This window comes from Dermacentor andersoni, chromosome 8 (assembly GCF_023375885.2).
Source record: "Dermacentor andersoni chromosome 8, qqDerAnde1_hic_scaffold, whole genome shotgun sequence".
In the NCBI taxonomy this organism is placed as follows: Eukaryota; Metazoa; Arthropoda; class Arachnida; order Ixodida; family Ixodidae; genus Dermacentor; species Dermacentor andersoni.
In genome coordinates, this window is record NC_092821.1 from 119,685,886 (window position 1) to 119,711,216 (window position 25,331).

The following is a 25,331-nucleotide window of genomic DNA, read 5'->3' on the forward strand; positions in this document are numbered from 1 at the left end:
CAAACTAAAAATCAAGTCTGCAGTTCCCGTACGGTTTCAATGGCACTGTTCGCCAGAGCGTCAGGCAGTACGGAAACTTAGGCGTAATCCTTTCATCCGACCTCAGCTGGAATGCGCAAATACAGTACGTAGCTCAAAAAAAGCCTTAAACAAACTGTTCTGCCTCAAACACGCCTTATCGCATTCCACCAGCCAGATGAAGCAGCTTCCTTACGTCATCCTTATTAGACCGGCACTCGTATATGCCAACAAAGTATGGCTTCCACATACCAACAACCACATTCATACGCTCGAACGAATACAAAGGAAAAGCTGCCCCGTTTATACATAATAGTTTTAAACGCACAGGTTCACCGACCGAGCTTCTTTCTCGCGTAGGCCTCGTTGCCCTCGAAATTCGCGCTAAGGTTCAACGCTTAAAGTTCCTACACTCAGTATTACACAGTGCGGTGAAGTTGGATCCCGCCGCTTTTGGGAAGTACAAAGATGCCAGACCAACACGACAGAAGCCCGCTTTCATGATAGAATGATTTATTTGTAACAACAATGCTTTTCTCTTTTCATCATTTCCACGAGCTGTGCGAGAGTGGAACTGCTTAGACCCTGCTATTACTGCCCATCCCACATTAGAAACATTTACAAATCATTTAGAGGGAACAGCCGTGACCACACGTTAGGTTTTTTCTACTTGGAAAGAGCAGTTGTGTGAAGACCAATGCTTCATTCAACGATCGTAAGCGTCCATGTTTTTCCATGCTGATATCTTGTTTGGTGCTATTTTGCTCACATTGTACTTTTAGGATGATCATGTGCCCACTCCTGTGATAATCCTTATCGGGATTGATAGTATTCTTAAATAAAATAAAACCTTTGTTGGAAAACACTGAGTTTCCTTTTTAGCTCAGTGCTACTATTGTCGCCTTCAAGAGAAGCCACGTACCCAGGAAGGGGGGGATCGTTACATTCGGGTGAATGATAATTTTCCCTTTATCACTAATATATCCCGGCTGCTTCTCACCTAAGTGCAAAAACTACCACGGCCATAAGGCGGACCTGACACATATATCGAGCGACTGCTGCGGGCTAAAGCCCAGGGTGGAACTGCAGCTTAATAACACTTCGCCCTGGGAGGCAGCGCCGGAGCGGTGTCCAGGTGGACTCCCGCAGTCCAGCTGAGGACCGTCAACTGTGCTTTGGAGATCGCCGAAAGTCAAGCGCCTACGGCCAACTCACGCCTCTTGTCAGAAGATATAACCCAGTAATACAAAAAAGTCCAACATGCTGCCTGATGATGATGAACATCTGTCATGGCTCGCACCCACTAAGGGGGATAGGCCAAGAATCGTGCGGCCGGAGGTAGCTAAAGGAAATTCTTATTTGAGGACGATAAACGCAAAGTAACAGAAATACAAGAAAAAAGAGATGATGCAATAACTAGACTAGTATGCGAGCGAGCAGTCAGCTTAACTTAAAGGTGAATGTTAAAAGGGGGTACAATCAAGAAGAGAGAGAGAAAAAACTTTTATTGTCAAGGTTGAGTGGAGTCATCTTTCCCAGCGGTGTTGGCTAGCGTGGCGTCTGCTTCGCCGTGACGCTGGCAGCCCATTCCGCCAACCGTATCCGGTCTCCCGGGTTGTAAGTTTTCGTCTTCATCTCTCACTCTTCGTATGATCGAAGGAGCTCGCCTAAAGAGTTCTCTCAGGGGAGGGTTCAATCAAGAAGAAATTAATGTTAACATCTGACGAAAGTAAAGCTTTCTTCCTCTTCCTCCCTTTACAAAGCTTGCTCTACCTTGCGGAATTTCCCAGAACTGATTTGTCAAAACTAGTTATATACAGAGATTCGGCCCGAGCGTTGAAAGACGTTCGCAAGGTATCGAACAGATCACTTTTCTCCGAAAAAGTGCACCGCGAAGTGTCGATGTTGCCACGCACCTCGCGAATTGTTCGGATGCTCAGCTCATTTCCACCAGGACACATCCAGGCAGACACGGCCAGCCACCATCCTCCGGTGATACATCCATTGGCAATCTTATCGCAACACCCTGTGCCCACTATGGCTGTCGAAAAAGGAAGACCTTCGACATTCCACACGAGTATTGATAACAACGAGTTTCTGCCGTACTTCTTTCTTTGTACCAGTTTTGGTTTTGGTAACCAAAGGGTGGGCGTCAGGGCACTGTGACGCGCTGGCTTACTCCGTTCCTGTGATCGTTGCAGCTGCCCCATGCGAGTGAATTAAGCTTGAAGCGATACGTGGGACACTCTTTGTCCTCTGAAGTGGAAACTATGGAAGACGCCAGAACGCCTAGATCCTATAGGCACAGATCCCTAAAGGCAAAGTGCACAAAGTTAGTGTTCTTACTGTAATGGCAATTAGGTTTCTTAACCTCTAGTACTGCAGAGAAAAATGAATGGGTCCGAAGGGGATGGAGACACAGTTGAGAGCAGCAATACATTAAATGGAACAATGGAATTGTAAAGCACAACATGGGCATAGCCGACGCAGTACAGTTGACAGTGGCAGTCGCTTCTGGCAGAAGCATTCATCCCGCGCTGAACCTAAATCAACCTCCAAGAATGATCATTGTAATACGATGCTAAGCTATATACCAAATCTGGCTATTAAGGGTGTTTACAATTGGTATTGCGTTAGAAAATGTGCCCATTAGTAACAATTAATTCGGTGTTTCAACGAATGATAGGTCATGTGTGTCAAAACCAAAAGCACGCTTAAACACGAGTTCAGCAGCAACCATCGATGACTATTATTTCTCCATGTAATCGAATAACCTAATGCAATTGTTTGGCGTCGCACTTTTCAACATAGCGGAGGCGCTGTTGATCCAGTTGTACAGAGCCTTTGTTGCTCTTCCAACTCTTCTTGTTTGGTTGGGGGGGGGGGGGGGGGGGAGGGGGCATTTCATAGTACCAATAAAATCACATTTCGAAACCTCAAATATATTTAAGCTATAGAGCGCTGGCGAAGTTTGCAAGTTGAACGGCAAAGCGTCTAGAAATCTATTCTCCGCACAGCGAGGTGAAATCCGCCACTTTCAGGTGCGCGATTCAGAAGCATGAAACACATCAGTGCCGTCAACACCGCCCCCTCGATACTTCGCACATCTCCCGCTGTAAGCACGCGCCATATCTTGAAGGCTCATCATCATCAGCTGGCACGAGTGTCAGCCGAGCTCGCGAGAACGTGCCAGAAGTAAAAAAGCTCAGACGCGCTGCCGTTCGAAGCCATCGCTCGATTACACAGGACCGGGTGCTGTTTTCCGAGATGGGAATCCCGTTGTCGCGGACCTTGCGCGGCCCTCCAAAAACCCGGGTGGTCAAATGGCCGGCACCCGATCGCGAGGTCGCGCCCCTCGAGACGCTCAACGAACTGCTCGAGTACAAGGAGCAGCCCTTTCTGTGCGCCGTGGAACCGCTCTCGGAGGCCGTCAAGCGCGGTAGGCCTGGCGAACCGCGGACCATCTTCTGCCACGACATGGGCGGCGGCTACAGGGAGGACAGGTGAGCGCGCTTGAAGCTGAACGCGCCGTTGGTCTCCCGCCCAGTTAGGATGCGTCGTGGCCCAAGCTATTCTTGCGATCGAGATAGGGCCCGCGCCTCTTCTTCGGCAGAGGTGTGGTGGAAGCTCAACTTCCGCCATCTTGGGGTCATTAGCCAACCAGAGCTAACAAGATGGGGAGACGGGGGCTGGTGAACGTTCGACAATATGGCGGAATTTTCAAAGCGCTTAACATGCGCGTTCGTTTTCTAATGATTCTGACAGCAGAGCCAGATCACATAGCCTAGCGAGCGGGTGAATCACATTTTGGAAATCTTGTAGGAGAAACGTTCTGCGTTCACGATACCGTCTAGTTGGCGTTGATTTCGAGGCAAGGGTTCTCCGGGTTTTGCACACGTGCTCCACAACTGTGCACGGCGGGTCTGGAGCGGGCGTCCATCATCTGGGCAAGACGTGCGTTCCAAACACGTCTTGGCCGGATGCGTTCCAGTGTTCGCTGTCGTGTATGGGGCAACGCTTCGCTGATACGGTTCGAACAAGCCACGGCCACGCTGGAGCGCCCAGTGAGCTACCGATATCCCATCAACATCCAGGCATGATCTATTCGCGTACGTCGTAACACCTAATGGACGCCCGACCGACTTCCTTTATGCAAACAGAATAGCCGCCGTCTTAATTGACGTTCATTCTATTTTGACATGAGAATATTTGCGGACATTACACGCTGATGTCGTAGAGATGTATAAGCTGACCAAGTCATAACGGTTGGCTACGTATTAAGTTTTCTAGAAGATTTGCGTAATATGTCATGTCGGTTTGTGTTTTCTAGAATTTTGTCGCGAAGTTCCTATGCGAATAGAGCTTTTAAAAGCCGAATTTCCCGAACGTACTTTATTGCGCACCCAATGCGATTTGCATTGAATGTGGTACAAAAACTTTTTCAGAACTAAAATGCGGAAGCATACTTTCAGGCTGGGCAGTCAAAGGCTCGTCTAAACCTTTTAAGCGAACTTTCTTTCGGAAACGAGGTAGCCCTTGGGTATGACGTTCCGCTACCGCTCACGTGAACTCTAACGTATGTTCTAACATGACTAATATACTACGAAGCAGTGTGGGCGAGTTGGTATGTCGTGACTTTTTGACTGTCATGACTGTCAGCCATCGTCGCCGCAATGTACGTGGTGTACAACTGTACGCTTTTGTTCTCGCGCTTTCGCCATACCCTTCTCCTCTGCTTTCCGCCTCATGGTTAACCTGCACCCTCCTCGTGCGCTTTCACTACGCGCTCTCTTCGCTACCGCCGTCTTTAATCCTCCCGCCACGCTACGCGTTCACCCTCCTTTTTTTTCATACGTCGGTGGGCTGGTTCGGTCTGCCGGGTACGCTTACGCCGACGCTCAACGCAGCAACGGGCGCCCCAAGCCCAGACCACACGTACGCTTGCAGACGCGCGCAAGCTCTCGTCTATACGCGCCTTGCGCCTGCCGCTCCTCGCGAGGAATGGCGGTTTTGCATCTACAAAGACGCGCTCCCATGTGCACGACAGCACGCGTTCACTGGACTCGGTCATAGACGCCTTGGAAGACGCCACTTCGTACTTTTTTATTGATAGTTTCAAAATGGTTCGATATCTTTAAACGTAATTGTTATATTTTTTAGAGCTGTTGGATCAGCACAAGAAGGAAAGATCAAGCACTTTCGCGCATGATGTACAGTCGAGCGCGATTTGAAGGTTATCGCGCGAGCGTCAACCAGCCCAGCACTCCAGGCACCTGGCGGCCGGTTTCGGGACAGGAAAAATCATGATTACGCACTCTTCTCTCCCTCGTTCGCTGTTACATACAACAACCGTCACCCCGCGACAAACTCACCACCCTTTCTCTCTATTCTAAGCTTTCCATTTGTTGCGATAAAGTGTGGACTTGGTTACCTCGTATCTTCGCGGGCTTAAGCTAATGTTCTTGGTCACCCATTCTTCCTGGCTCAGCAGCAATGACGTTAGATAGGCTAGATACAGCTTCGTAACGTCCAATTTCATATAATACCGAAGAATACGTCGTGCGCACTACGATCACTGCCTGTTCGCAGAACCAAAAAAATAGAAAAAGAAAGAAACTGATAGCCCAGCAGGGAGTGACGGCTGCTGAAGGAACAGCAAAAAGAGTGAGGGAAGCAGGCCTGATACCTCCCTCGCCTCGGCAGAGAATTCTGGGCCATGGCGCTGTTCGCGTTCCCGGTCAACGCTCGCGCGATAACCTTCAAATCGCGCTCGACTGTACATCTGCTTCACTGAGAGTTGAATGTACCGCGCCGTAGCTGCGTAGCCAGGCGCGCCGACGCGATGCAGCCCAAGCGCGCGATAACGGAGAGCAACTGTTCACACCGAGATCGCGCCGCGTTTCGACGCGTACGAGCCGCGCCGCTCTGTCTGCGCATGCGCGGGCGTGCGGAAGCAAGCTTGCGCGCGTCCGCAAGCGTACGTGTGGTGAAGGCTTGTGACTTCTGCTCTAAGAAATGCCTACAATTGTTACTTGAATTACGTCGTTACAGACGAATTATCTGCTCACGCAAGCAATGGCAAGAGCAATCCGTTCACTAAGTAGTAACTCTAATTTCATTGTCTTTATACTCACGAACTTTACAGCACATGTTTATACAGTCGAGCAACTCTACAACGAACGCCTATACAACGAAATAACCGGCATAACGAAGGAATGATTCTGTTCCGGTTCTGTACCTTTACAACGAAGCGACATGTATAACGAATGGTTTTGGAAGCCCCAAACACTTCGTTATAAGGGAGTTCGACTGTTATAGGAAATTTAAAGGCATACATAGTCGCATGAAATTCTAGTTGAGTGTTCTTGCATCAAATTATTCACTGAACTTACTTGAATGCTCGCGCGCCATCGCGGGACGCTCTACCCTCTGTGCAACCCGCGTGACGCAAAAGCTTGGCGCAAGATGAAGCTACCGTCGGATTTTCTTTGTATATATATATATATATGCGCTTATTCTGATTGTTGCTGCACGCAACTCCCCATTGGACGCACATAGTCACTGGGGCAGCATGTGTGAGACGAACTGCTTTGTTCCGACGTATAGCCAAGTTTCATTTTATGGCACCCTTCTACGCTACAGGGTGGTTGCAATGCGAGTCGCGCTTCGAAGGGCTGCGTGCATAATCAAATAATATTAGTACAATATATTACGCCAGCTATTTTGGCCAACATGACCGTTTGGAAATGTGCAAACACGGAGCTAGGACTTTTATGACGATTTCCTTTAGCTTTCTAACGTAAACCAGGGCCATAAATTTTGCAACAAAGAAGGTAATTAATGTAATTTAGTAACTTGTGAATGCCTTTGTGTCGGCTTTGCATTCGTTAATGTCCGCCTGGGCAGATATGTAAACAGTAGTCACGTTATTGGAGTAGTTTTCGTGTTGGCGTTTAAAAAGATGTTGGAACAACACTCTATTGGACTATATTATATCGTATTATATTATAGTAACTAATACAAATTGCCTATATACTAAAATGTAACTTATACAAATTCATATCATAATAAAACGTAACTAACAACAACTCTAGTAGACTTACATAAATAATGCGTCAAATACATAACTTTATGATTATGCCAGTATTACAAATTTTTGCTAGCACTCGGATGAAGCCATATAGAGGCTGTTAGCTTTATCCTGTAGTTTATACATGAAGTAGTGCCTGCCTGACTTTTCACGTTCACTTCCACTGCAGATTCATTTATGGCTGCGAAGAGAGCAACGGGTACCGGTTTCACCACTGGCAAATAATTGACACGTTCATCTATTACTCCCACCACATGGTCACCATCCCTCCTCCGGGTTGGATTTCAGCAGCCCACAAGCACGGTGTCAAGGTTCTAGGTGAGAAGTTTCAAGTTGAACACACTAATACAGTTGATTTCTGGCATCGTTCAAACTGAAGATAATCTTAAATTGCAGTTAATTAAACCTAACGGTCAAGTCTATTTGGCCTGCTGTGCTTTGACTACGTCGTGCAACCAATCATACAATTGGTGCTATTGGTTAATTGATCATTCTTGGCTTGCTAGGGGAGCAAGAAAACGTACCTGCATACCCAAGCGAACGGTCTAGGCAGATTGCACTATCTTCGGGATCGCCCGACCTCTTCAACGGCGCTCCATTCGCGATCGGCCTATATTTTTGGTGGGAGAGATGGATAACCGTAAAGAAAAGCGGTCCGATTGCGGAATTTAAAAAAAAGAGTTATTTGCATAAAAATTCTCGTTTTCGAAATTGCACAGAAATAATCATGCCTGAAAACAGTTTATTATGTCACACCATCTTATTTAACTACTCTCGGAATTTCAGGAACTTTCATCCTAGGCGAGGAGGACATCAAGACTATCAACAGGGTCAGAGGCTCCGGTCTCGTGCCCCAGGTGGCCGCGCAGCTGGCGCGCGTCGCATCCATGGGCTGGTTCGACGGATGGCTCATCAGCATCGGGTGCAAAGTGGTGAGCGTGCCTTGGTAATCTTACTACAGATTCATGTCTCACAACACATGGCATGACATAATAGCTTTTAACTTCATGCATATAAATGTGGCATAGCTCCCTGAAACGAGAGTTTTTTTCAAACTGCATGGGCCGCAGCACAACACATCTTCATATTCCCTTCGTGTGCTGTATGCGCCAGTGCACAAACCAAGAATTCAGAAAAAGAATGAATTGTAAAAAAAAAAAACCCCGAGGACTCCTAAGTACGTATTAGCTGTGAATGCGAAAATATTATTGTCCAATTGAACGCCGATGAGCGGTCCTTGAATGAACAACTCGCGGGCGAACGAGCACGTTGATACTCTTGGACAACGCCAAGTACAAATCCAGTGGACTTCGATCCGCGACGTCAGGTTACCTTGCCCGACTGCCATATAATCTCATGGTGACGCTCAAGAGTGAACCGCGGTGATCTTGACGTGACCGCTTTCGTCACGTCGGGCTTGGCAATGGAAATTTCGGTCCAATTAGCATGACGTCGTAAAGCAGGGTCCCCTGCCATCTAGGAGGTGTTGGCTTTGCGCGGTTTGATTTGGCCTTACCGAGACGCAGCTAGAATCCAGGCGAGAGCTTGCGCGGACGAGGAACGCGCGGATAACGCAGGCTTCCGAGAGTGAGGATGACGTGGCGTCGCGGCGATGCCCTCTCCCCTCGCGCAATGCCTGGTGCGCTATCGCGGCAGCAGCCGTCTCCTGTCGTCTGCTCTAGTCCTGCGAGGCGCGCTCGCGACGTGGCGTGGGAGCCAATAGGAATTTAGGTGCCGTTTTTCGCTTGTCCAGACGACAGATGCAGACTTTTTCGCTCAATGGGCCATTTGACGCTTTCGCATCAAAAATGATGAGAAGTGAAGTATCTTGAATACATATTGGGACAGTTCTGATTGGACTTGTCCAGCAGAACGGATTGATTGGCGCAAAGTGTGTAATGAAAAATTATCATACTCAGGAATTCTTAGAGCTCTAATCTCTCATGCAGTACCAGTAGCTGACTGCCACAGTGGATAACATTTTCCCAATAACTTGTTCTATATTTACGTGTCATCTGCGCCCACTAGCATGGACTGCTGTGGTCTTGGAAATGCATGGACAAATTCACTGCAGTATAACAATTATAAAAAAACAAGGATGGAGTGCTTCAGAAAGGCTGGTCACTTCCCCTGTTTGCAATTTTTACACCACAGTGCGCTACTGCGTCTGTTGGCCCCCTTCATACCTTGAACAAATGCAATCACTTTCAAGACTATTTTATTCTATTTGGTAATAAAAGTTTCGCACAAATGCACAGCAAACTCAATAAACCATCGATAAATCTTGCTGCATTCACATTGTTCTAGGTACATCGTAGCAAGGCTCCCTTGGTTATTGCTTCTGGTTTAGTCTTGAAAGTACGGGTGTAATCATTGAACTAATTGATGTAACCATTGAACTGCATCGAATATAAATCGAATATCGAATAATTCCCAAATAAAGAAAGTCCATGTTCACCATTAATACGTGACATAAAATCAAGTTCACATTCTACAGTATTCAGTCTTACCAGATTTTCGTTATAACATTGCACATTACGAATAATCGTTCCTTAGAAGTCCAAATGTAATATTAGGAACAAACAAGCAGTTTGTTCGCATAAGAAGGACTCTTCATAAAGGGTGAATAATCATGATTTGAAAAGAAACATCTGGCTAGCTGAACTACGTATGGCGTACTCCCCAACGTAACCTCTTGCATTTTATGTTCTGTGTGACCAGCGAAATGAAATTAATAGCACACTATTTGCTGCAATATTATCTTTGATTGTGCTCACTTGAGGATTTACGCTATTCAGATACTAGTTGAAAATACTGACTATTCCATTCCAAGATTCAGTTGAATAGGACATTAATGGATTCGTTATACAATATTTTTCGAATAGTTGTCTGAGGAGTTTGTGAGCGGCCATTTCGTATTGCAACATCACGCAAATGTACACTTTGACGTGCAACGGTGCAACAGATAGAAATCATATGCAGCGCCGTAGCGGGCTCAGCTGTGTCATCCAGGCAGAGGCATCACGCTTGTTTTTCAGGACGCCAGCTGCGTTCCATTCCTGAAGGACTTGCTGAGGACCACCACCACAGAAACGCACAAGGCTGTGCCGGGCTCGCTCGTCATCTGGTACGATGCCGTCGACATCGACGGAATGTCGGAGCCACAGAACGAGCTCAACCGGAAAAACTCGTGCTTCCTGGACCTGTGCGACGGCATCTTCCTCAACTTCCGCTGGACTGAAGTCATGCTCCGGAAGTCGGCGCAAATCGCAGGCGACCGCAAAGCCGACGTCTACGCCGGGGTCGACGTCTACGCGCGCGGCACTTCCTACCCTGGTGGCTACGAAATGTACAAGGTATGCGGGCACTTAGTAACGTTTAAGATTCTGTACTGCTGCAACACATTTCTTTCTTAAGCAAGGTGAAGTAAAGCAAACGAGTTTAATGATGTTCACGGACAGAATTCCATAAGTTGATAGTGAACAGATGTGCCTTCATAAGGGCCTTCACAATTATTTTAGCGAAAGAAATGTCTGGAAAGGTTGGACATGAGTGTTTGATTTCTTTTCCTCTTTATGCTTCGGATGCAACAAAGTGCAACAAGACTCATTGAAGTCTGCTGCAGTTAGGTGTACAGTGTTCGTAGTTCCTTTCGATGAATATACTTGGCCGAAGTTTTCCATCCTTGATGTGGAATTGCTTCCACGTTGAAGTAGTAGACACTTGTAGGCCCTCTTTCGGTTTTCAACAATGGGTAGATATTGCGTGGTTTGTAGCAAGGAATGTGGCCATGGTGTATGCTGCTGACAATGCGCATGCTCTGTAGAGCTGCCGCGTTTGTTTTAGCTGTTTTCAAATTATATTCCAGGCTGTCCAGCTTGCTCGTAGATGTGGCTTGTCGGCTGCTGTGTTTGCGGCCGCCTGGGTCTACGAGACGCAAGAAAAGAAGAATTTCGGGAAAAACCAGTATCGGTGAGTCGCCAAGTTGGAAAATAATGCATGCTCTGCAGGGCCATGCTAAGAGGCAGGTCCCGATGAATTATGTCCTTCCCGATGAATTAATTTGTCCTTCTGGCTATGCACTGCAGTGTCGCTGAAATTTCGGTAAGAGACGCAAACATCCGGAGAAGCCACAGCTCACGGCTTTTATAGGCTAGATACTTCATTGTACAGGCGCAAAATGGTTGGCTTTTATGTACCTAACACCTGCACCATGCGGACACAAGCAATGACATTAATGGCATAATGACTTAAAACATAATGCCATTCAGTCGGCGCCACGCAGGCATACTTGACGGTATTTAAGGCAACGTGCGTTGCCGCATCTCATTCGGCCATCAAATACACATACTCATTTCGATTTTAAAGGTTCCGGCTTTGAACTGCTTATGTGTATGTTATGTGTTAGAATATTCCGGTGTCCATTCTCAAAATGGTTCATTGGGAGGTGTCACATTTCCCATCTTTCTTGCTGTATTTTTATGCCAACAGCAATTAATGGACACTCCAAGCACATTTATGCCGTCGGCGTCGCCGTGAGGTGCTGTATAAAGTTCAAGCGCGATAAATCGTCGCTGCGCGGCGTATGCGGTACGTGCGAGGGAAAGCCTGCGAGGGTGAGCCGGCGATCGCGGTTCAATCTCGTGCACGATAGGCAAGTAGCGCGCCGTCTTACGTAAAGCTAAAGCCCCTTAAACTTCGTAAAGTACTGCCACGCTTTGAAGAATGCCGCCTCCTCCTCGCGCGCTCTGGCCGACGCCGCGTCGCTATTGGCCTAATAGCATCACGTGGGCCCTCGCGCCGTGCATCAACGCCATTTTTGCTCGAGAAGCGTCTACGGAGTGGCGAGGAGCGCATGTTGTCGCCGTTGCTACGCTCGAGCAGTGTAGGCGGCGCCACGGTCAAGAAGGGAGCGTGAAAGAGGAGAAACGAGGAGGAGTGAGGCGGAATATGAGAGTGTCGCTACTTTACGAAGTTTAAGGGTCTTTAAGTCAAGCGCAATGCTCCGGGGAAAGGGTAGAAAGGGGGAAAGGAGCGCGTTCTTCTCCGGGCTATGGTGGCTAGAGCCACCTAAAGCCCCTTAAACGCCATAAAGTAGTGACACTCTCCTCCTCCGCCTTCACTAAAGCTCTACATAAGAACGGCTATAGCAAATTGTGGGATATAACGAAGTAAATATAATCATGCGAACATTTTTTTTTTTTGCTCACGTCAATATGCTCATAGCGAATATCGCATATACCGAAAGTAATTTCGTTTTGGATGCGACTTAGTTATAATGAGATTTAACCATTTTCAGCGGTTTTTTTTCCTTATGTGTTCTGAACACATGATTAATTTTTGGTGCCTGTGCAGGCTTTGGAACTTTCCGGATGACTGCTGCTCTGAATTTCGCCTCACCAAGCTACCACTGTCCACATGTTTTTGTCAAGGTTTTGGAAAACAGACATTCGCCGATGGCGAGGCAAGTAATTTTCACTTAATGACAGTGTCACGCGACCGACCGCGGTACAGTCATTGTACATTACCCGTGTTCCTGCAGATTATAGCACTTGATGAATCACTTTGACTTGTTTGAGGTGCGGTGCTAGTTTGTAAATTTAGCAGTCGCTGAACTTCCGTAGCACTTTGAGCGATTAAAACCCTGAGGAGTTGCTCGAAAGACAGTCCCACGGAGCAGCATGGAACGATGCTCACTGCACATTTTCCGTGCTCTCGAATACTGTCCGTCTTAAAACGTGACCTCAACCTGTCGGAGTGGAGTGGCGCACTAGTCACTGAATGCTCCATGAGTTCCTGCAAATTTATTACACACTCGGCGATCCCTGCTATAAGGTGGTTGTTGAGAAACACCTTTCAATTCAGTGCCAAGGTTGTGGTTTGGTCGACAGAATTTAACGTTGCACAGCAACACCAGCTGGGCAATGAGATGCCGTGGCGGAGGCTGGATTAATCTTGACCTTTTATAGTGAAAATACCTCATTTATTCAGGAATGCGCCTTAACTTGAATCCCATGCTTCACTCGATTTAGATGAAGCCCGACATGAATGGGGAATGAAAGGCCATGCGCGTCTTGGGCACGTTCGCGTCAGGCGTTATCTATGACCAAGTCAAGCATGGGCTTCAAGTTCAGGCGCATTCCTGAATAAGGCGGGTGTATCTCAGTATGGAAGGATCTTTTTCCCCATGCTTTCGGTGGATAGTGGTTGCATTCTGCCTGCACTGAAATGTGTTTCCTGTTGTTAGGAACTCTCAGTTTCACGCCTAGAAGCACAGCATCGTAGGTAGCCACTGAAACAGCCCAATCTGTGATAGACATAGTGACGATACTGACTTTCCTCATCAACTAAATTGTGGCAATGGATATGAACGAGGGGCAATATAAAGCTGCCGTGCCATAAATTTGAAACCGGCGTAAGCGATCGGAATCGAAATGAGCGCATGCTTCCTTAAGCCGAACATAAAAATTTTATTGTGTGTACACACCTAAAGTTTGCATCCTTTGGGGCTCATCTTGTCCCGCAGCAGTAATCATCTCTCTTGCTTGCGTTTAGTTTCTTGAAAGCTCGGCGCTCGCTCTCTACCATTCGACAATGCTTTGGCTCGCCGATAACGCGCAACCCTTTCGTGACTCGGATATCCGGCCCGGGCCCGCCAAAGAACGCTTCGGACGGCCGGGCCCGTTCAATGCTCCAGTATATATCTTACACCGTGGGCGGGCGCAAAACGAACTCTCACGCGGCTCTCCTTGATTAATTGACCGACGGGCTTGCGACGCTGTTACTCCACCCGGTCGATCGCACATCGCGAGCGCGCCGAGAAGTGTTCCCACATAGAGTGTGTAATATCTCACACCGTGGTGTGGACCCAGAATAAACCCTCACGGGAATCTCGTCGCTGAATCTGTGTTCGTTCGTGACAATACTTTACGATTGCCCCCTCGCAACACTTCGATGCAGAGAGTGTCCAGACGAACGTGGTTCAACTTGCACAAGCAGCAGCTGCAGCCTCGGGACCAGGGAAACGCACTGTGCGACACCTGCTGTTCGGTAAAGTTGCACACGGACGACGCCTACAACGGTGGCGGCAGCCTGCGCGTGCTCTTCAAACGAAACCGTCATTTCCCGGACGCGAAGCCTTACATAAGGTTAGACTCCGTCCCCGGGAATGTAACGGGTGTAACGGGTTTAATACAGCTGTGGAAGATTGCCCGACGCAATAACGTCCACCGAAACAGCCTTTTCATTTTGAGCAGAAAAGAAAGTTTAGTTTGCTGTTATGCATCGGTTCTACAGAGTTAGCGGCACTGCTGCATGTGTTGCCGCTAACATGTATAGTGCCCGAAAAAAAATTGCCTTCGCAGATGTGTGCCAACGAGAGAAATTCGTGCATCATAGACAGCAAAGCTGCACAAGCGGCTCCTTGGACCCTTCAGAAGCGCATGGGGTCTGTTTTGCCAATGCGCAATAACTGCTCGCGACTCTAAATAGTTACTACAATACTGCGTGATTCCTTCTCTATTCCTGAGCTTACAGCACTTGTATACCTTATTGAGTCCGACGCATACGTTCCTGTACACGGTGCAGGCTGTACGCACCGAATGCCAAATCTGGACCGCGCCTTTCGATGGCCTCATGGTGAGACAGCGCGGCTGGTTATTAGGGATGGCGCATCACCGACCCTACACAGGAGTTCTGGACATTGCCCCTGCGGTCATCTGGCGAACTTTACCGCAATACACCCGCGTAACTCAGTGGGTGGCAGTTTGGAAAGTGATACCTTAAAAGGTTGCCCGAATACCAACAACTCTGATTTAGCAACTTAGAAAGGGTCACGCCATTCTAATAACATGCTTATTTACAGCACTTATTCGTAAATTTCCTGCTCGGTTCTTACAGCACTGTTTTATCCCTGACAAAAGTTATGCTCTAACGCGGTAGAGACGTTACGACCATGTGCCCGAAATAAGCAAGTTAATTAAGGGGTCGTACTCTCTCGACGTTGCTAGCAGAAAAATGTTGAAATTCGGCCGGCCTTCTGAAATGTCATTTGCTCCAAATGCCGACCACCGTGTTACGCTGGCGAACTGCTGTGAAGTTTGACAGATAGCTGAAAAGGCAATGTCCAAAATAACTGGACGTGGCTGTTATTCAGCTCCGCATGCTCACCCACGACGTGGTCGTTTTGAGGCTCCGATGCAGCCTCCTTTAGTCGCAGCTCTTCGACATATGAAGCACTGACCACCGAACGCCACCACCAGCCATCACACATGCCGCACGGAAACCATTTTGGAACTCCCCGGAACTGCTTTGCTGTCAAGTAGGGCTGGAAAAATCGGTCAGCGACTGTATGTGCATTCTCCAGAAATGAGTCTTGTCTTAAACTGGATACAAATCGCCAAATATGGGTATCAACAGAACCCACCAGTGTAATTACTGAGGAGCGGGGGAGGGGGTGCGTTTGCCGCCGTTCTTAAAGTGCAGGGAGCGAATGGGGAAAGAGGCAAGATTATTTGGCCCGCCCCTCAATTCGAAAGAGGTGACTGTCGGCATCACTTGCAAGTCCAACAAAACAGCGTAGGCTTTTCTTTCCGAATATCGGCAATTGAAGTGCTTTCTTCTTGAGCGCAGCTTTTAGGCGGCCGTTCCTGCAGCGAGCGCCGGCGTCGTACCTCGTAACCGAGCGAACGAGCTCAGCGAAAGATGAGAGCGAACGCGGAGGGCAGCGGGCGATGAACGACGGGGGATAGCGATGAGAACGGAAAAAGGAAAGCGCAGGAGCCGGGTACGGGGAAAGCGTGAGCAGAAAAGTGTATAGTGCCGCGCACAACGGGCTTTGCGGCGACGATGGCTACGAGATGGCGCCACAGCAGCGCGCGTTGTCTGCATGGAAAGAAAGCGCTGCATGAGCGGAGGTCTGTCTGCAGCAGCTGCAGACAGCTGCAGGTCGCGCGGCACGTCGCTCCGTTTGCAACGTGCCGCACGATAAACATTCTACGCGCCTGCGAGTATATCGCGAAACGAAACCACGTGTACAGCGGCGCTGAAATGTAGCGCAGGGGAGTATTGTCATCGTCGTCGGTGAATCCTTTATTAGGTAACTCCTGCTAGAGCAGCAATTCGTGCCTCATCGTGGTGCGCTGTAGCAAACAACACGCGGGGTGCCCCTTGCGCGCTTGCATTGCGGAGGAGCCTGCCTCCCGGCATGCAGCTCCCGCCAAAACAAGTTTTAGTTTGTACAAGTTTTAGTTTGTACAAGTTTTAGTTTGTGCCGAGGTTCCTTTGGGCAGTCTTAGGCATGACGGGGGTAGTTGGAGAAGTGTGGGAGAGGCCTTTGCCCTGCAGTGGGCCTAACCAGGCTGATGATGATGATTATTATTATTAACCATCTTTGAAAACACATCAGTACTTTTGTCCTGAACTTAAGGGAAGGGGGGAGGGCATGTCTGTATAATGTATTACAGTTTGCTAATCTCTAATGGAGGTGTTTAATGGCTGCTGAAATAGATATATAGCTAGTAGACAGAGAGGAGAGAGGGTCACAAATACTACATCGTTGGCAGATACGTCCTGTAATAACATGAGGTCTCTGTCAATCCATGGTCCAATGGGCAGAGCATCGCGCTGACGGAACCGGGTGCGAAACATGTTTTAAAACATGTTTTAATGCGATTAGCATTCTTCGGGAATTCCGCGCAGCTTCAGTGGACCGCCGATATGCGACGGATGTCCTGACAAGGCGCAAGCGTCCATGTTCAGCACGGGATCTTGAGGATATTCTATGAATGTTCGCACTCCATCCGAACATCCAAGTCTAATGCAGACAGTTCTGTGGATGAACAAGGGCCGTCACATTTTGCATCTTTAAGAACACCCGATAAATTTCAGTGGATATCCTACGAATGTCCTTACTAGATAGGACGCCCGACAACGGACATTGCGGGGAAATATACTTTCTTCTGCCTCACTAAAACAAATACATGTGGATATATGATGATATATAAAGCATTACTTGTGCCTTCACAACGGTGTATTGTGCAGCGCGACATTTACATATTCAGCTTACAAGTCTCCAGATGACACGAGAAGTCCCATGGGAGTCCGAAAAAGATTACACGTCCTGCATACAAATGAAAATGTCCAGCAGACATAGCAGCGACATCTTAGTCGGCAAGGTCCGAAAAACAAGTAATCACGGACGTGTCTGCGGAATCAACATGCGAAATATTTTTTGCGGACGTGTACCATGAGATGGTCCGCCAGGTGTTTGCAATGTGCGCGTTTCCCAGATGGACGCTATCTCCTAATTTGCATAAACATTTAGGCGTCGAGAATAATCTTGCTTATTTACTCCCTGTTCAAATCGAATTTTATGCTCCCGCAGGTTGTTTGGTTGCGAATTTCCTCTGGGATCCCTCGCGGTGAGCTACACCTTCAAAAACATCAGCTCCTGCATCACAGTTGGCCAGGACATCGCGCTCGTTTTGAAGGCTAAGAATGTAGCAGGAGAGACGGAGGAGATCTTTCTGGGCCTGACGGTTGGTCTACCGGACGGTGACAACTACACAGTGACTACAGAGACCATCAAACCACCCGATGCCAGCCAGGCGGTGCCGGGGACTTACTGGCTTACCAGGTGCGTACTCGTTCAACAAAAGGCTCATAGCCTATAGTCTACTGTATACAGTACAGAACTTTGGGAAACCTATAATCATATACAGCTTCCAACAAGAAAATTACCAGAGGAAACACTAACTACTCATAACGGCAAAGCCTTTAGCGCAATTCAAGAAGACAGGCACGGGACAGAGACACGAGACGGCGCTCTGTCACGTCCCTGTCTTCTTGAATTGCGCTAAAGGCTTTGCCAATATGAGTCAACCATACCAACTAGCCCAAGAATCAGCTTTGTTGAACTGTAGCTACAATGTTTCAGCTGATAAGCTGAACGATTATAGCATGTAATAAGCATATAGTAAAAGAACTTATACAATCTTTGGGCTTGTGAATTTAATTGTTCTTGTGGCGTCATGCGCGTGTTATCCTTATAAAGCTCAGTGATAAATTTTCTAAACACGCAAGTCAGCAAATTTTGCATAAGAAACGTGCATAAGCAATGCGAGTCGTTGAATTTATTGCGAAGTATTTTGATAATGACCAATGTGAACAGTCACACAGGCGCTTGAAGCCAGAACAACAAAGTTTAGGCAACTTCCTATATTACCCCCCAGCGCTGGCTGCACGGTCACACTTTCGTCTGCTGTAGACACTAGCATCTGAGTTCCCTTTTGTAATTTTTGTAGGAAACTGGCGTAAAACCATCACTAAGTTCACATTAGGTGCATTGCACGACAAATGCGTACATTCAGGTGATCTCCAGTAAGAGCCTGCCATCCACGAACCTATTGCCCGCCATATTTATGAAAAATTGTGATATCTTGGACCTCAGTGTAAGTCAACTTCTGCCACCCTTGACGTCAGTTTGGTTCTCTGAAAAAACACTATGGCAAGGTGAATAGCTGGACGTGTTAATATACTGCGTAGTACGGATGTGCCGTTGGTCTTTATTGCGCTGTTGGATGAGCGTGGTGTTGGTTTTTATTTGTTTTGCTAGCTGCGAGGCATCGACGGCAGCAGCGTTTCGCTCTTACGCATGCTTTTGGCGCAGGATCTGCATGCGCAGTTTTTCGCTAAAATGCCGTATTGGCGCAGGGTGGCGCAAAGATGCCCTCTCGGTGCACTTGGGCGCAACTGGCGCAGCTGTTTCACCACAGCGCCATGACGAGAGAGAGAGAGAGAGAGAAAATGACAAGCGAAATGCAGGGAGGTTAACAAAGGCTGAGCCCGGTTGGGGGGAGCCATGTCAACGACGGTACAGAAACAAGGAAACAGCATCTTTCTTAAATGCGCCGTGTTCGCAGAACGAGAAAAGCGTGCGGATACAACAGTGCGCTTGTTTATTCAAAGGGACGCACGCCTGGTTAGACTGGCCAAACTGGAAGCCGAAACGAATGTGTGTGCGAAGCTGCGTAAGAGCGAGAGAGTCTAAATGACCGAAAATTATTGAGCAGAAGTTATCTGACCCGTACGTCCAACAACCACAGCTAAACCGCAGCAGAATCATTCGGAATGGTGCTCAGATCCATTGTTCGGACCCCTTCGAGACTCCAGTAAATGTTCTTATCGCTTACCTGCATTAGAAAAAAAAATATACTCTATAACTTCGGTTAGCAAATTATCGAATCGATTAGCATGGACTCGTTCAATTTGAATTCAAAATTTTGATTATTTGCCCGCACCTAAAGCTACAGGCTATTGGCGGCTGTCCCACTGTCCACTGACCATTGTCGTCGTGTTCTCGGCAATGTAGGAAATACCTTCTGGAGGACCTTCGGGGTGCAGGCGGGGCCATTCTGGAGGAGATTGGCCTCCACTTTTTCTGCATTGGAACGGAGGCGAATGTTTGCCTGCTGGGCCAATTGGACGTCACGAGGCCAGCCCGTGCGAACGCAGCTTCCAGTGACGACAGCAGCAGCAGCGATGGCGAACCAGAGAAGAAGCGGCAGCGGGAAGAGCGTTACGGCCTTGACACAATGGAGGCCGAGTAATATAATTAGTGTTATTTACGAAGTATTGTGGTTTTGCCCAATCAGTGCAAGATAGCCTTACATACAGTTATTTAAAACACACGGGTGTCGTCGAGAAATCAACGAACCGATCCATTACGCATGCGCAAGAACATTCAAGGCTGCGGTAGAGTTCGTATAACGATTGCGAATGTAACAATGTCACTCGACAATATCGGCATGTAAGGAATCGTCTAACCCGAATGTAGCGAACCCGGATAAAACAAGTTATTCTTTAAACTGAACACGCGAAGCTCACTCACCGATAGTAGTGTAAAATAACTGCCTCGTAAGAAACTGAACGATGGGTTACGCACGTCTGCTGCTAGGCGAGTTCACTGGATGGACGCTTCAAATCTAAATTTTTTGGCAGATGCTCTGCGCTGTTTCTGTGTGGAAGTCGAAGGAAGGGAACTGGAACACGTATACACATCGCGCATCGAGAAGAGCATTATTAGCGACAGTGAAAAACAGCTTATAAGGTTTGTTATAGGCGTGGTTAAGTGTGTCGAAGTACCCGATATTTCGAACTCGTTCTTGCGCACAGGCTCAGTCATTGTAACCGGTTGCGGCTGTATTTATTTATTGCAAGTACGAGATGCGACTTTGTTATAACGTGATTAAAGAACAATGAATTTGGGAATGTTGCGATATGGTTATGAGGCTGCCGATGTGCGGAACTACGGATAAATTTAAGCCACCACGGAGACCTCTCCCTTGCATCTCATTTTACGCACTCGAGCCCTTGTGCATTTTCTCCTCCCTCGAAAACAACCTACCGCGGCCAAGACTGAATCCCCGTCCTCGGGCTTGGCAGCACAACGCAAAAGCCTTAACCGCAACATTAACGTTGGTGCTCATCCTTCGATGCATTTCTGCTTTCTTGCGCCCGTATCCTTGGCCTTGTGATCTCGTCCACGCTGGTATTAATTTTCTGCAAACTGGCATGCATATCGCCAGTGACAACGCCTGTGCGATTACCAAAACCTGCTCTTTACGACGAGTGTGCTTCATTTGTTACGGGACCCCAGACACGTGTACCACAAGACTTTTCGTCTCACGTCGATTCCACGAAATTCGACTGCGACGAGGATGGAAGGAAGCAGAAAAACAGAACAGGCGCTGACTGTCAACTAACCTTTCGAATCTCAACTGACGCAGTCCGCGTCGATTTCGCTTAGGCTCTGCATCGTTAGTCGTGTTCAGGTCCTCGCGATGTCAACACGGCGATGGCAATCCTAGACATAGCAGGTGCTGCGGTCATTGCGTAGGCATCACCGTCGGACCTTGCCACATTGGTGGTGCAGCCTAAATTTCTGGTCATAAGAGGGAAGGGATATAAAACAAGTAGAAAGCTCGTACACATGGCCCTATTAACGGGGCCGAAGTTTCGGCGACAAGGGTGGCGACATGGGCTTGTTGGAACATCGATCTTGACCTCAAGTGAGTATTGAGCGAAGTTTAGGGGCGATAGTGCGACGAAAACGTAACACTGGCGGCCATGCTCTAAAAGGACCCGGCACTGTAGCCAAGGACATTTATTATTTACAGCGAAGCTGTTAGCCTCTCGGTGGTCGACATTTTTCGTGTCCGCCCGCGAACAAAAAAATATCGTCAGCAATGCCTCACACACGCATAAGCAAGCAAAAATGCATCGGCTCATCCCCCTCGTAATGCATAGGCTACAAGAACTCGGCAAAGTGAAGCGAACAGTGCATACATGCATTGGAATCGCGCATGCAACGTATAGAACAGCATACGTTTCGATAAAGAAGCTCGAAACAAGCATCCTAACCCTTATTAAGCATTGCATACCCCCAACAGTTATATATTGGTGGTTTTGCGACAGCTTCATTGGATATCCACTTTCGCAGGGCCGGGATGGCGAGTCAATTGCTTTATTTCGATAAAGCTCCTGTGGCTGGGCCAGTTTTGCATTTGGAGCACCTTTTGTAGGAGGAAAATTGTCGTTCTGGAGCAGTTTAGGAGCAGCCACACCAGCATTTTGGAGCAGCTTCGGAGCAGAAAAATCGGTCTTTTTGGAGCCCCACCTTTCGAGCATTACAGCACTAATCTGTAGCCATTCGGTGTATCTTGCGTTCTTGGGCCATCAGTAAGTGCTGCTGAAGAGTGAAACAAAACACAAAGCCAACAGCGACCAATAATCTTGCGTTTCCACAGACGGTATAGCATGCACGGTATGTTGCAAAATTTCGGAGCCTAATAAAAACGAAGATATGCATCAGGGTGCAAGTTGCACAAAATTGCAAATAAGCTAGAAGAATTTGCGCCGTCAGGCATAAGAAAAAGTGACGGCAAATGCCTTATGTGCACTCCAAGTGACAGATGTGCTTTGATATACTTCACCACACAAGACGAAATGTATGTTACACCCAATAACAATCCTAGATGCTCGACAAGAGACTGTGCGTCTATGTACGGTGGCAAGATTAGATGCCTTTGTAGGGTGTGTCGTAATGATGGCGAGGGTGGTCGAAAACAACATTCGTACCATCCCGAGCACTTTGTCGGCTTCCTGTGTGTCATGTGGTCTCAGCGAATAGATAGAGCACATTCGGCGTAAACCCCAACTTTGACCTCCGATACCCGACCAACCTTTCAGAGCGTTACCTTTTACAGCTCCCAAGGGCTCTAACTGCTACAGGCACGTCCGAAGTAGCTCTGAAGGCCAGCCAGAACAATTATTAGGCGTATCGGTGCTCGTACTGTGACGAGGAGACAGCGGGTGCCCGCGTGTATAATCAAAGACTACATACTGTGTCCAGTGACAATTGCATCTTGCCACTCTTGGTAAGCTTCACCGCAATACTTTGCACACGCTTCACCGTGTAACATTGGTACATTGAGGCGAAGCTGACTTTCGGAAACTGGCATTATGCAATGCATCGTGCTATCCGAGCTTCGAAGCCACTGGCGAGGATAACAAAGGCGGAGTCGGCGCCATTGCTAACAGCGGCGAATAGTTTTAAGGAAGAACACGCACCGAACAGCAAGAAGCCTGGTAGCCAACGTCAAAATACTTAGTCCTAGCGTTGTCTCAGTGGTGGCTACGGCTGCCAGCGGATCTGCGTGCGAGAGCGCCTGTTCGAGGAGGCGCGATAATAAAAATGGCGAAAATGGCGTCATGGCGAAAATTCCGGAGAATCGGACTTCGAAAGGTTTTTGCCTCCGAAATTTCAGACGTTCCTATACAATGGCTTTATGGGGTACCATGGCGGTGCAGCGAGGGCGTCCGAATTATAGGACACGTCCGAAAAATCGGGCGTCGGAAAGTCGGTCGTTGATTGGAGTTGCATAACCTTGCTGAAAACATCGCAAATGCCATGAAAACGCGGAAATACTGCACTTTTGTGCAGTTGGCGCAAGTGGGACTTGAGTAGGCGCACCCAGGAGCAGGCAAGTTGAATTGTAGCAAAATGGCGCAAATAGCGCAGTTGGACCACTACTGTACAGTATGCTCCTGTCGACAAAAATAGTGATGAACAACAAGTGGTGTTGTACAGCGAAATTGTCGAATGTCGCCAAAGACTGGACCACATTCTTATCCCGGTGATCAGCGGGAATGTACATCGACAGCATGTCAACTAGCCTGTAAATGATACTTCATTAAGGTCGTTGCGTGTTTGTGTGTCTAGCATGAGCGAGTAGTGTCAGCGATGGCAATGGTGTGAAAGGGGTGAGCCAAGTCCTCGAAAAGTACTTGAGGATCGCCATACTGAACATCAACGCCGTGTTGGAAAAAGTCTGTGACATCAGTTGCTCGGGTGGCAAGGAAGGTTTGAGTGGTAGCTTACCGTTGGGCGTATTCGGTAAACAAAGCGATAGACACACTTTGCGAAAGTAAACCGAGTAAAAGAGCCGAGTGAGTCGAAAATTATATTAATGAAAGAACTCGCATAGTATCTATCAAGAGACTGAAGAAGAAAGACAGGTTAGATGGACGGCTTCTCAAGCTCTGGCAGTGTTAATATGTGGCAACGTAACGACACACATAATGTTACATGCCAATCCAAATTAATCAGCGTAGTCATACTTGCGAGACACGCTATGGTGGCCTGCCGCCAGGGCATCATGGAGTTGCGCATGACTGTTTATATCGCGTGCTCGAGAATAACAACTAACACATCAGATACATCAGGGAGACGTTTCTACGGTACAAGGTGACATACTGAAAAAAATATTACGCTTGCGAATAGAAGCATTAGAACATTGATTACTACGGTGCTTACATTGTTCAGGACGATGTAAGCGTTTAATTCATCCTTTAGTTGGGAGAAAATTAGTAAAGTTATGTTTATTTGCATCACAATGGCGAGAGTGCTGTCGAAGACAAGCAATGGCGAAGACAAGCTCACTTATTAGTTCAGTGTAGTACTAATAATGTGTAGTGCTAATAACTTTCTCCAGTTTCCGGCATGTACATAACATCTTTCAAATACCAGGTGACCCAACTTGTCTACGTGCTTGTTGCTGTCTTGCCGAGCAGGCAACGTAGGCCAGTGGCTAACTTACCTAACAGGGAACTTCTGTTAGCAGCTGTCTGGCCTAGCAGACAACGTGGATCACTAGGTACGTATGTGCCCAAAGAGACAACTTCTGCACCGTCTATCCAATCCCACGTTTTGGCGCAAAACTCCAACACAGTAGGCAGTGGCAGATGTGGCTCGCCAGCACGGTGCAGGTGGACCAATTGGCCCTTCTCGAGCAAGCCTGGCGTGCCGCGATCACCAGCAGGGCCGTGGACTAAGGAAGCCACCTCCTGGATATGGATCTAACATCCAATGAAGTATTATACTACTGCTGCTGCTACTACTACTACTACTACGTCATGTTCCTGCGTCCATCTTTGACCATTCTCTCACAATTTGGTGGAAATGCGTGAACAACGTGTGAAATGCGAATGTTGTGGGATCGTTCCCAACCTGCGGCAAGTTTTTTGTGTCATCCACTTTCATTTTCATCAATTTATCGTTTCGTTGTTTCATTTATCAAGCACAAGTAATTTCCCCTATGTTATCCTTGGTGTCAGTGTTTCTTGGCTTATGATATGACTGTCATATATATATATATATATATATATATATATATATATATATATATATATATATATATATATACTGGAACAATTGGTCGTCTTATGGAAATGGTTGTAGCCGGGAGAGTACATCGCGTGCTTTCCTACACACGAAGTTAAGGATATGGGTCGGCGTTCGAGGAGGGATAGTGGATTGTCTTGCTTAGGAACAAGTGTGATGTCCGGATTACGCCATTCGTGTGGGAGCCTGCCGCTCCCTCTAGCGAGCACCCTCAAGCACCGCACTGTCATCTGGTTCCCCGCACATCTCGGTCGAGTGCTGGAAGCCCCGCCCAACCTCAACGAGATCGCCCACGACACAGCGTGCGCTTACGGACCGCGCCGTCCTCGGGCAACCCCATCTCGTTGAGGTAGAGAACAACAGGAACGCGCTCACTACATACAACGAAATCACAAAACACTTCTACCATGGGGCGCCGCATCTTTCCGCAACCACACCACAAACTTAACAGGCCGCACGCGCTAACACTACGCTTACCAC

The 25,331-nt window shown here is 47.8% G+C and overlaps 1 protein-coding gene across 1 annotated transcript; it reads left to right on the plus strand.

The window, feature by feature from the left end:
- The first annotated feature begins 3,152 nt into the window (after positions 1 to 3,152).
- Positions 3,153 to 19,739, plus strand: LOC126529093 (cytosolic endo-beta-N-acetylglucosaminidase-like). The gene is made up of 9 exons (XM_055069604.2): positions 3,153 to 3,521; positions 7,278 to 7,426; positions 7,895 to 8,040; positions 10,147 to 10,464; positions 10,977 to 11,080; positions 12,464 to 12,572; positions 14,069 to 14,256; positions 17,493 to 17,744; positions 19,479 to 19,739. The coding sequence occupies exons 1-9, from the start codon at positions 3,286 to 3,288 to the stop codon at positions 19,714 to 19,716; spliced, it is 1,740 nt and encodes a 579-aa protein (XP_054925579.1). The 5' UTR covers positions 3,153 to 3,285; the 3' UTR covers positions 19,717 to 19,739.
- The last annotated feature ends 5,592 nt before the right edge of the window (positions 19,740 to 25,331 follow it).

Excerpts from the sequence above, each read along its gene's own strand:
- LOC126529093 (XM_055069604.2), top strand. The coding sequence starts at position 3,286 with ATGGGAATCCCGTTGTCGCGGACCTTGCGCGGCCCTCCAAAAACCCGG. Across the intron at positions 11,081-12,463 it reads TTCGGGAAAAACCAGTATCG|GCTTTGGAACTTTCCGGATG; the intron begins GTGAGTCGCCAA and ends GTGCCTGTGCAG. Across the intron at positions 12,573-14,068 it reads AGACATTCGCCGATGGCGAG|AGAGTGTCCAGACGAACGTG; the intron begins GCAAGTAATTTT and ends ACTTCGATGCAG.